At 36.2% G+C, this 12,153-nt stretch overlaps 1 protein-coding gene across 1 annotated transcript in view; it reads right to left on the reverse strand.

Moving 5' to 3' along the window:
- Positions 1–12,153, reverse strand: part of ROBO1 (roundabout guidance receptor 1) — a 707,409-nt gene that overhangs the window by 610,221 nt on the left and 85,035 nt on the right. The window contains exon 2 of the mRNA XM_064643066.1: positions 6,722–6,862. Coding sequence (XP_064499136.1) covers positions 6,722–6,809 — 88 coding nt within the window. The 5' untranslated portion in view covers positions 6,810–6,862. The remainder of the gene's footprint in view (positions 1–6,721; positions 6,863–12,153) is intronic.

Consider the following 12,153-nt stretch of genomic DNA (forward strand, 5'->3'; position numbering starts at 1 on the left):
CAAGAGTTGTGTCTTCTGCAGCTAGATTAAAAATGGGGATTTCTTCATTAAGTGTCTTGCAGCTGACTGTGCCTCTTGGTTTGTCTCCGTCTATTCAGACAATTAAATAAAGCGTCATGCTTTATTTATTTCTTTTTAAAGGCTAATAAAGAAGCTGTGAATTGAAGTACAGCTGGCAATCTTTTTATTTATTAAGACCTCAGTGTACACAGTGACAATCTCTGGAAGGCAAGGCACGTGCTGGGATTTTTTTTTTCCCCCTTTTAATATATGTCCTCTTTTCAGGCACAACATTTTTACTAATAGCAATTACAAACCTCAAGCTAGGAGAGGAGTTGGAAAAAAAAAAATCAATCACAAAAAAACCCCCAAAACAATTAAAAATAAACAAACAAGCAAACCACTCAAAAAAAAAAAAAACAAAACAAAAAACCAAACCCACCATCCAACAGGGAAAGCCTAAGGTCATACCACAAAGCTCACAAATGTGAACAATCTGAGTACTTTGAAAATGTATTGATGCCAATCAAATTCACAAAGATGGGTAAACGACAAAACTGTAAAAAATCAGCTGGCATATATCTGATTGACTCAGAAAATATTTAAAATTTGGTCACAATATCCTAAATTAATAAAAAAATAGCTATTTACTTTTACTTCTACCAGTAGGCATGGGTGACTAAAAAATTACATGATCATTATGGAGGTATATTAACTGAAAACATTATATGAGATTTACTACACACTTTCCATTTTCTTCTAACAGAAATTATTATCTCTTGTGTTATTAAGTAATCTCGTTTGTACAGTCATAATGGAAATTAGGCATGGTAATATTATACCATAGCAACATAGTAATGTTTCCTTGATAACAAAATGCATTGTATCATAACATAATGTGATCTGGTTCATGAATATTAGGATATAGGATATTTTAAAAATATTTTGCAAGGATGACATATTGGTCTGCATTTCAAAGAAAGCTGAATAGTCCATGAGGCAAGATGACTTACTAGCTGATAACTGTATGTCATTATGCACACTTAGAAATGCATATGCACATGTACACAAAAAAAGCAGTGGTCAAATTAGATGATCTCAGTTGGTGCTGCTTCCTCTCTATAAGAGGTTTCAGTATGGCCTGGGATAGAAGAGAAGGAAGAGCCAGACATGAACATGAACACAAGCACAGACTTTACAAGAGCACAGATGCCAATTGTTCTATTTCTCAATTTTCATTTTATTTACTCCATCTAAACAGAGTCCCTTCTTTGGAGGGATCCAGCCAAAATGGGAGTGTTGGTTGATTTGGTCTATATTTTCTCTTTTTTTTTCTTTTTTTTTTTTTTTCAGGTCTGAATTGACAATTGTTTCTGTCTCTTTCAAGTTAATTGGATGTGCATGACAGAAGCACATTTTTCCACATGTTCCTTGACCCCAGCAAGGCCTAAAACTGTCTGTCTACTCTCTCTGAATTTGACCTTGACTACCACAGACTACAAACTTGGTGGCACTTACAACTGGAAACAACACATTAAATCATCATCCCTTGCTGCACATCACCTACAGATGCATTTGTCACTGTTATATTAAATTAGGATCACAAAAATGTAATTTATGGCTGAGAGTGACACTTCATAAAGCCTGTGAAAACAAAATTACCAGAGAACGTGCACCAAAACAAGGTATTTCTTGCCACTACGGTCTGCCAATAGAGCAGATCCTCCAAGATTCTGTTTTCTACAGTAGAACTTATATAATGGAAAGTTAATGACACAACAAGATGAATCTATGGCCACGGTTGTTAAGCTGAATTTGAGCTGACAGTGTGCCCTTGACCTAGGGGAGGATACCAAAGTACTGGGATGCTCTAGTGAGAGCACAAACAGGAGGTCAAGGAGTGATTGGTTCCCTCTAGTTGTCATTCACAAGTCTGCACATGGAATAGTGCATCCAGTGCAGACTAAATGATTTCCATGTGCCTTCTAACCTAATTTTTTCCATAATTCTGTGAGTGTTCCTACATCAGAGCTACACACTTCCACTCTTGTATTTATACGTATGTCGTTAATCAAAAAATAGATAAAAGTTATCTTCATTTGGCCTCAGAGTCAAGGAAAGAATAAGTGGAATTTGCATGGAATTTGGGGACCTATGTTTAAAAATGTGACTCTCTTAAATCATGTCCTTCCTTCTTCAGAGTAAACATTACTCTGGGATTTATAGCTCTATATCTGAGAAGGTACAGCTTTATGTAAGTTTTGGGGGGTTTTCTGGCTTCTGCCCTTTGCCTTATTTCCCCTGTGACCTACAAACCAGGCTCTGAAAGGTTTACTGGCTCATCGTATAATAATTAAAAACATTGTTTTACTTTTAAGTAATACAAAGTTATAACTAAAAACCCCTTGCCATGCCTGTCATAAACATGAGCTTAGCTGTCAGATCACTTCCTCAGAAAGGATGAAAACTATCCTCAACTACCTTCCAATTGGAAGAATTTAAATTCATATTCCCCACCCCTTGAAAAGTGCCAAGAGATAACTGGTCACTTAATTTCCTTAGCTCAATAACCCTTCACTCTCACTTTACATCTTCATGATCAGGGACTTACATGAAATTTAAGCATCCAATTCTCTTTGCCTCTGGATCTGTGCCAAAAGATAGCTAATAGATAAAATATGGGTTTGTTGGGTTTGCCCGAACATTTCTTTTTCTTTAAACATTATTCTCAGAAAAAGAGCTGCACAACCACAAAACCAGCTAAATTCTTCACCTGAATTATTCAGTGCCTTGTTCAGATCATTGACAGATTTATTTTGAATATTTGACTGAAAATCCATTCAGGTACTTAAAAAGTACAGAAGAACACCTGAATACACATGATAAGACCCTGATTTTTCTCTGTGAAGCAGCAAATTAAGATCTTCCAGAGCTAGGAACCATTTATTCAAGGTACCTTCACAGGTTGCAGGGAAACTAGAGGAATACAGAATTTTTTGTCAAAATGTATCAATCACATGTATAAATCTCAAGTATCACATTCAGAGAACAAAGCCAACAATGTGATAAGTAGCTCAAAACTACAACTCTTGTTTTCATTAGCCAGATCACAAAGTTTTGAGTACTGAAAAGTTGACAGTGATTTAAAAAAACAAAAAGATGATACCAAAAAATTCAGTTACTTATGTTACTGAATTATGATTAACTTGACAACAGCTCTAATGTAAGACTTTCAAGATTCCAAAAGGATATCTTATACTATAGCATCTTAGAGGCAATGAAAGAAAGACAATCTGAATTTATGGAAGTTTCACTATGAATAATTGTCTCTTGTTGAAAAAAGGCAATCGAGTTAGGAGAGTGAACTTATTTCCTGTAGTATTTCATTAATAAGCCAAGAAGTATTAGGGAAAAGAAAATTTAAAACATTATTTTCTGCCCCAGAAGAAGTTAAATCCTGGACTGCTTCTCTTCAGGATTTCAGTAAGCTTCTATGATTACCAGAGAGGGTCAGTTTTTTAATTTATTTTTTTTTTTTACCTTACAATAGTGACACACATTTTCCAAATTTATCTTTCATGATATATGTTTTATATATCTTATGCTTTGTTACATATCTGCATCTCTTAAAGGAAACATATTTCCTGGAGAAACGGTGCATGGTACTTGTGGAGAACACGGGTTTAGAAGCTCCTATCAAAATTTCTCCAAAATCTGGGTTTAGAAATGGCTTTCTCCTCATCCTCCTCTCTCAGAGATCTACAGAGAATCCTATTAATCTATTAATTCTAACAATCTGATTAAAGCCTATTAATGATCTACCATGAGCATTCAAGATCTGCCATTCCATGTTTTTACAAGACTTTCTTTGTCCAGATATCTCTGTGAAGCTCAAGGATTGACAAGATCCCACACATGTGGCATCTGTTCCAGTTCAGATGGAGGGCACTTCCACAATACTCACTGCTAAAGGACCTGATCCCAAACCCAGCCAAATCCATGAGGATTGCTCTTTTGTCTTTATTAATAGACCACAAATTTGAAAGCTTGAAGTCACTTATATTGATGTTAGAGAGACACAAAAAAAAATTAGTTTAAGTTATTACAATCTTTTGGTGTAGGTTAAACGTATAGTTTTTTTGTTTTGTTTGGGTTTTTTTGGTGTTTTGTTGTTTATTTTTTTGTTTGGTTCGTTGGTTTTTGTTTTGTTTTGTTTTTTTACAAACTGGTAACTTTAAAGCATTTTGATGACTTAACTGAAAACACAGACCTTGACATATGCATCTAAACATGATATGGCATTAGTTAATGCCATGTTTTCTTAGATCAGTGCACTTTAAAATCAGCTATCAAGTTTTTCAGCATTTAAATATGCAGAGCAACTGGAAAGAAGGAGAAAAAAAAAAAATCACATCTTTCCCAGATAATGTTCAATCCCTGATTAAATAAAGATGTGCCAAGGCAGAGATACTTTATGCCTCAGGAGACAGTCATAGTGGAATTGTGAGTGTATTTTATATGTGAATTAGAGGTAAGATGTAATGACATGAGATGAAAGGCTCAGCCGTGATTTTAATAAAGGGGGGAGACAGTACTTCCCTGTGGACCCCATATGCAAATGAGTGAGACTTGACAAGAATATATGAAAAGATCCAGCAAAAACTACAACAAATGTTTCAAAGTTATGGGGCCACCATTAAAATTCATCACATTTTACCAAAAGCTGAGTATTCCAGTTCCGAGGGGAAGCTTTAACACATTTCTGATAGCTTTAATTTCACATGACAAGCTGTGTCATCAGTAAGCTGGAACAATTTTCAATTTTTAGGTAAGATGGAAATGGAGAGTTTGAAACCATAAAAATTCATTTTTTAAAGGTTTCTGATAACATAATCTAAAAATAATTCCATTAAATTTGTTATCTTAAAAGCACGTTTTTTATTGAAATAAAATAACACAGTTTAGTGGTACTACGATGACAGACATTCTAGTTGCTTAGTGCTTTTAACAATCCTCAGGAAAAGCTGTTACCTATTGCTCTATTGATATTTTTTATGGCTACAGCAGAATTCTAAAGAATCATTATTTCTTTTTCCCCCATTAAATTAAGGGAAAAGTTTGAGATTTTGCACAGGTATTTTGCTCTTTCTGTGCATTGAAAAAAAAAAAAAAAGGAGATGTGCCTTTCTAAGGAATAGAAAATAGACATGAAAAGAGCAAAATGAATGGGATGAACTGCTTAAAGGGAAAAAAATAATCCTGCTTTATTTGATCTTTTGTGATAATCACACTCCTGGCACCCTGCCAGCAAGGCTGAGCATGCTGATGTCTGGCCAAGTACAGTAATCTCTTGGTTCAAGTCTGAGGTCTGTGATGAAAATTACAAAGCAGGGACAAAAAAAAAAAAAAAAATCAAAATGCCACCTGTGATTTTATTCTGAAACTAATTTGATGGAAAAAGTAATACAATGCAAACAGTCTTTTTAGTGGGGACTACAAAACCAGGACCAAATTGAAACCAATGCAAGTGGATGGAGGTAGCTATCATGCAAATACATTTGGATCTGCAGGCGTTCCTTTTAAAATGAGCAGTAGATGTCTTTGTGACAGGTAAATTGCTTTGAGATTATGTTTGAAGTCTGAGGTCAAACTTTTAAAATGATAATTTTAACTTACATCTTCCTTTATTCTGGAGTCTTTTTGCATTTGAAACCAGCAAAGCCAGGGGAAAAAAAATAACAATTCATTTCCTTAATTTATTTTCTGTGAACCACCATTCATTACAGGTGAACAAGTCCCTGAGGAAAACCCTTTCCTTTCTCTTTTCGTTCAGTAGTCTCTATCTGAGCTAGTTGTCCAGAGATATATGGAGAAGAATTGCATAGCCACAAAATTCTGTATGCACAACATATTCAACTCAGAAAGTCAGCCAGTGAAATCTTCTGCATTATTATTCAAAGTAGAAAAAATCAACCACCAAAAAACATCATGTAGCTTTTGTTTTCCCTCTGTAGTTATTGTGTTTTCCTGAAAGGCTGTACATCATTAGCAGCATGGATCAAAGGTTGTTTGGATTTTTCTTTGCAAACATTGAATTTTTTACAGGTTTATTCTTAAAAAAACCAAAACCAATAAACAATACTACAAAACACATTTTTTGTTTCCCGTGTGTTACTTTAACAAGTTTGATGAAGCAATACAGGCTGCCTATTTTACCACCACCTTCTCTATAAAGCTGGATAGTATCTTGCCACTTTTATGCACACCTGCAACTCCTCTCTGCACCAGTAACAATTGCCACACACAAGCACCAGGACAATCCCTGGTGTCTAGGGCCTCACCGAAACACTGCATTTCAGCATTTCACAGTTGCTGCTATTTTGCTCCTTCTTCAGGAAGGTTCTCTATAGATTTCCATTTCCCTTTGATGTTCAGGTCTGTTCCTGCACTATCTTCACTCCACCAACAGTGCTAATCATACTTATATTTTCATGCTACTCCTTTTCTATAATTTCCTTAGCAATCAATAAAGTAACTGATTGTAGCATAAACAATACAGTTGAATTATTAAATCCTGTGTGTTACATATGTAGATTTGCTCATTAATTTCTCAGCTACACACACACACATTAACACACCAAGAGAGAACTTCAGGTATACTCCTGCACGCATCATGACTCATAGAAACATGAACACTTATGTTTAAACAAGAGGTACCTACCTGGAATGAGCTGGCCCAGTAACTGATGGCATCTGGAAAGGCTGAACACAGCTACTATGACCAAAAAAGGATAATATTTCCATTTCATGATGTGTCCTTCCTCGCATTACACCAGCTCGGCAGCGCTAACGTAAATGTCACCTGCAACACAGAATGGAAATAAGGAATTAATGATAAATCTAAGGTACTCCCAAATATTTTTGCCCAGTGTAACTCTATGAGGTATGCTGGTTTCAATACAGCTTTAGCTATTAAAATAATGTTAAATTATCAAGCACTCAAGCAGTTGTAAACCACAACCAGAATATTAACTATCCTTGCAGAGTAGACAAGATGTTTTAAAGGGAGACATGAGGAGCCCCATAGTGCACATGTGTATTTTAAAGAGCTGTATGTTGTTTGGTTAAGTTAGTAAAGAAATTGCTTCACTTCAGCAAGATAATTAAGTGCATGTTTAATTCATCTCAGTGCAAGGAAATAATTAAACCTTTGCATAAGTTGAAAACACTTTAATGCTATTCAGCTTTACTATGAAAGCAGGGTTAAAACTTTCTTCCAGTCTCCTTGTGACATGATGTTTTGCTGAATAAAGTATTAGGAATAATTTTACCCATTAATAACTTCAACAGTTAAGACAACTTTCTGATGAGTTTCTGTGTTCTTAAAGGCCAAAAACATACATCCAACTGCCAGGAAAATGAAATCTTATGAAGACAATATTTTGAATAAAAAAAAATATCAAAAAACAAAACATTTTTTATCAAAATATGACTTTTAAACTTATTTTTCTGATCACCACACCTGTAGGTTAATAAGCATTTGCAACTCCACCGGTGCTGAAAAGTTATTTCTGCTCATGCTATTTTTTTGATCACCCTTCAGCTACATTAATACCCAGTATGGACTCAGAGATCACAGAGTCACAGAGTTATTAGGGTTGGAAGGGACCTCTGGAGATCATCTAGTCCAACCCCACTGGAAAGGCAGGGTCACCTGGAGCAGGTGACACAGGTGACATCCAGGTGGGTTTTGAATCCATCCAGAGAGGGAGAACCCACAACCTCCCTGTTCCTCAGGCCTTGTTCACAGCACAGCAGCCTCTTCAAAATGCCTTTCCTTTACAGGTTTTTAAGAAACATTTGGTGTATTTTAGGTGATTGTGGGTTTCTAAAAACAACAAGACTTTTTTTAGACAATCCAATTAATACACATGTATTGTTTTGTTTTGGGTAGTTTATTTGGGGAGAGGTGGTCAGAGTGGTTTTTTGTTTTTTTTTGTTTTTTTTTTTTATCTCATTACAACCCAAAGTGCATGTGAATGCAATGTTCCATGTATTGCATGGGATTTGGGGTTCATATCAAGATCCTGGGGACAAAAGAGATGCTATTCTAAGTGCCTGTCAAGTTATGAGACGTGCACAACTGCCTGACCCTAATCAACAACTGGAAACTATGGGATGCCTGCTGACAGATCAAACTCTACTCCAGCAATAAGTAACTATATCAGACCTTAATAACATTACAACTGCACTTCTTAGATTCTCTCTCCTTGTACTTTTTCCTCTTGCAGTTAAGAACATATACTCAGAGTTAACCAGTTTGGATTCTGACTCCTATATTACTAAATGCCAGCAGACAGAATCAGAACAGTGAAGAAAACTATAGTGCCACCAGTCACTTGTTCAATCTGTTGAGACAGAGAGTTTTCAGATGTAAACCTAATACATATTTAATAAGTACAGATAGAAGACTTGTGTCTAGCATTCAGTGTCACATGACACTTTTGAATGTTCAAAATTGCATAAATAAGTTAAATATGAACAGATTCAATCCCCTACACGTGCTGCATTTTATATTTGCTTCTTGTGTTATACCTGTGCTTGTATTATCTTAACAACCAGAAATTATAATACTCTGTTTCCTCCTACTCTTACCTGAATCCCACAAAATATTCTTTTTTTTTTTTCTCATTTCATCTGCACTGCACACAAAACCCTCAAGTTCCTCCCCCTCCCATTCTTTTAATTTCCCCCATCACTTGTGTGGTTGCTCTTGTGTTGCAAAAAGCTTGACAGCTCTTAATGGCAAAATTAATGGCAATTAATGGCCAAGGTGTTACACACTGCTCCAAACTATTCCTGATGTGACTCCAAGAATGAAATGAGGATTTGCAAGCTCAGGCCTTTGGGAGATCAGTCTCTTTCTCTGTACAGTAATACAACATTCATAAACATGTAATAAAACTATTTACTACTTTGGCTTCACACTCCCATGGTTTCTTCATCTTTGCTTTCTGCTGCAAATACAAGATTGAATATTGTTTCTAATGCCAAGCTGAGGAGGCAGCCCTTTGATTTTGCTTCACTAAACAAAAAACCAAAACGTGACGAAAAAATAACATTTTTACTTAAGGTTTTACTCTGTTGCTACAACATGACGAGAAGGAACACCGAGATAAAAGAAAGAGGAGGGATAAGAGTTGCTCCAGGTGCCAAAAAAGGATATCCTGCATCCCGTGGAGAGGACCACACTGGAGGAGGTGTCCACACCACAGCCCAGAGAGGAGCAGATTTATCCTGAAGGATTGCAACCATGGGGAGTAATCACACTGGAGCAGGGAAGGAGGAAGGAGAAGAGACATAGAGGAGTTGTTATAGACCAACCACAACCTCCCATTCCCCATCGCCCTGCACCACTGCAGCACTCCAGTGAAAGGTAGGGGAGCAGAGGTAGAAGAGTTGAGGATGAAGGGATGGAGTTGGGCCTCGAAAAAAACAGGGGGGTTGTGTGTGTGTGTGTGTGTGTGTAGAGCTTTTTTTATCTTTTTTTTTGCGCCATCCAACTCTATTTTAATCAGAAATAAGTTTTGCTCTTTAGCCAAGGGTAATGCACCCCAATCATAAAGTTGCAAGGGAGAGTTGAATTCCAGCAACATACTTTATGGCACTCACGCTCTCTGGGAAGGCATGAATCCAACATTTTGTCTTTCCATGCCTCTCTCTTCCATTTACTTAATCAGTAGACTATGACTTCTTTTTAATCTCTTTGTATGTGATAAAGCTCCCTGTGGAGCTCAGATCATGACTGCTTGGCAGTTTTGTTAAAACCTTTTCTGCCCTCTAATTCTGCTTGTGGCTCATGTTTGAAATATAATAATTCTAAACCCTGAAATTATTCCAGTGTTATTAAAAATATTATTCTTACAGAAAATTTCAGTGAAGATGGCTTTAATTAAGCCAGATAATTTTAATGTGAAAACAAATCTTTTCAATCTACAATTTAAAAACAATTCCTGTAGATATTCCTTGAAAACAATAATGCATAGGATGTTAATCCTCTATATTTGGGGTATAGTGCTTCTGAAAGAGTAGCACTGATCACAGGAAAGATAAAGCAGAAAGAGATGTCATCAGAATGGAAAATGACTTTCAGACAGAAGTGGAAATCAACAAAAGAGAAACAAGATCTTCCTTATCATCACCTACTGCCACTGCACCACAATTCTGGTACCACACTGCAGTGGAGGACACCCTCAGAAATCTATCACAACCAAAGGGATTCGGCTGGGAATTTAAAACATCCTTTCCCTTAGTACATGTTAAAAGCCCGTGAAATACCTGCCACACGCATTTAGAACTTCTGTTCATATACAAATTCCTCCAGTGTCACGAGCTTTACCTTTTTGATTACAATAACTGAGCCCATGGTTTGTGTTTGGCCCTTCTCTGCAATTAGTCTTTCAGTGTCTGACCTACAAAACTAATATTGCAGCATAAGGACTGGCACTAATTAGATGTTGCCAGTGACAGAAGAAGGATGCACTCACCATACACTCTTCAGCTGGCCTGAGACCTCACTTCACTCCAAGTCAAATGACCACAGACCTACACCAGAACGTGCAAGAAAAGGTTCACGTCTGGCATGTTATCCAGAGTGCACAATGAAGACAAACACTGCCTTCTCTATGACATTATAATCATTAAAGAATCAATGGGAAATTAAACTGCACAAACCCAGAGGGGAAAGAAGCACTATGGTAAATGAAGGGAAAGGGTCTAATCAATTATTTTCTTCCACTTTTAAAGTATAGTGCTATTTATCACTATAGCCAGTGCAAAAGCAAAGACACTGAAACAAGACCAAAACCAGTGCTGGTTTTATTTTCATCTCTTTTTGTTTTTGAATTTGATAATTATTAACATTTCTCTTAGAAACAGTAACCAGCTTCCTAAGACTAGATTTTGACAGTGCATTGAGTAGAAAAAAAAGGACACAAAAGTCAGGTAATTAAGATTGTAACTTGGAAAAATAACTTCCTTTTACAATATCTATGCACTTTGGTAAACATTATGCTAAAAAAGATCGTTTACCTACAAGAGTAGACGGAATTTTGATTTGCCATGTACCCAAAGGCCATTTTGGAATGAACTGGCAAAATTTCACTGAAAAGAGGAAAAAAAAAAAAAAAAAAGAAAATGTTCCTTTTGAAGCAATGTTAACTAATTTGGAAAGCAGAGTTTTTAAAAGCTTTGTTAGGTCTATTGATAGTGGATGGTCCTTCCTGTGCTTTCAATCTGTTCAGTCCTTCTGTCTACTAGCAGGACACCCAGTTATCTGGTCATCTCTGTTTAGGCTGAAAATACTTCTGAACTTACTCCTCCTATGCATTAATTTCACTGAAATTAAGAACTTCCCTCTACTACTTTAAACATCCGGTCTTTGTTAAACTAAATTTATTTGGGGTTCCAGGAGGATGGGAAGGAAGCACTGCCATACATTTTCTCAGCAGTTTCCATTTAGGAGCAAAAATGACAGGGGTTTGATGAACTAGGGGAAAAGAAGTCTGGCTAGCTCCTCTTCTGTTATAAAGTAAATCAATTCTACTAAGATCAAAGCAGCTTAAAAATTATAAATCTATTTAAACAGAGTAGTTATCAGTATAGTACATCTATGGATCTGGACTATAATCCTTTCAGTGACAAAATGTTTTAGCAGACATTCATGAAGCTCACCTTATTTAATCTTTCAGTATTCCCAGACAGTTGCTTTTTTAACACCAACTGTTAGGTCAGTTTTAATAATTATGATGCAAGATTTACGCTTTACTTACTTTAAGCTGAGGTTTGCATTTTCTTTTAATGTGGTGAGAAACCCAAGAGTAAAATAATTCTTATTAACAAGAAGAATAATGCATTGAATGTGCTCAATTTACATTTCCAAGCTGGCAGGTGACAAACTTATATGTAAGACAGTCTTACCCAGATTTTTACTGACTTGATTTCTGTATGGTGTATTTACAGCCTAAGCAGTACCATAGGAATAGTTCACCTGGTGCAAGTCAAATAAAAAAGGTGCATCCATACTCATCTCCTTGTCCTTGAAGACTGCAGCAGAAACCCAAACAGCATTGTAAGCCTCACAAAATGTGGTAT

The sequence above is a fragment of the Pseudopipra pipra genome, chromosome 2, assembly GCF_036250125.1.
Source record: "Pseudopipra pipra isolate bDixPip1 chromosome 2, bDixPip1.hap1, whole genome shotgun sequence".
In the NCBI taxonomy this organism is placed as follows: domain Eukaryota; kingdom Metazoa; phylum Chordata; class Aves; order Passeriformes; family Pipridae; genus Pseudopipra; species Pseudopipra pipra.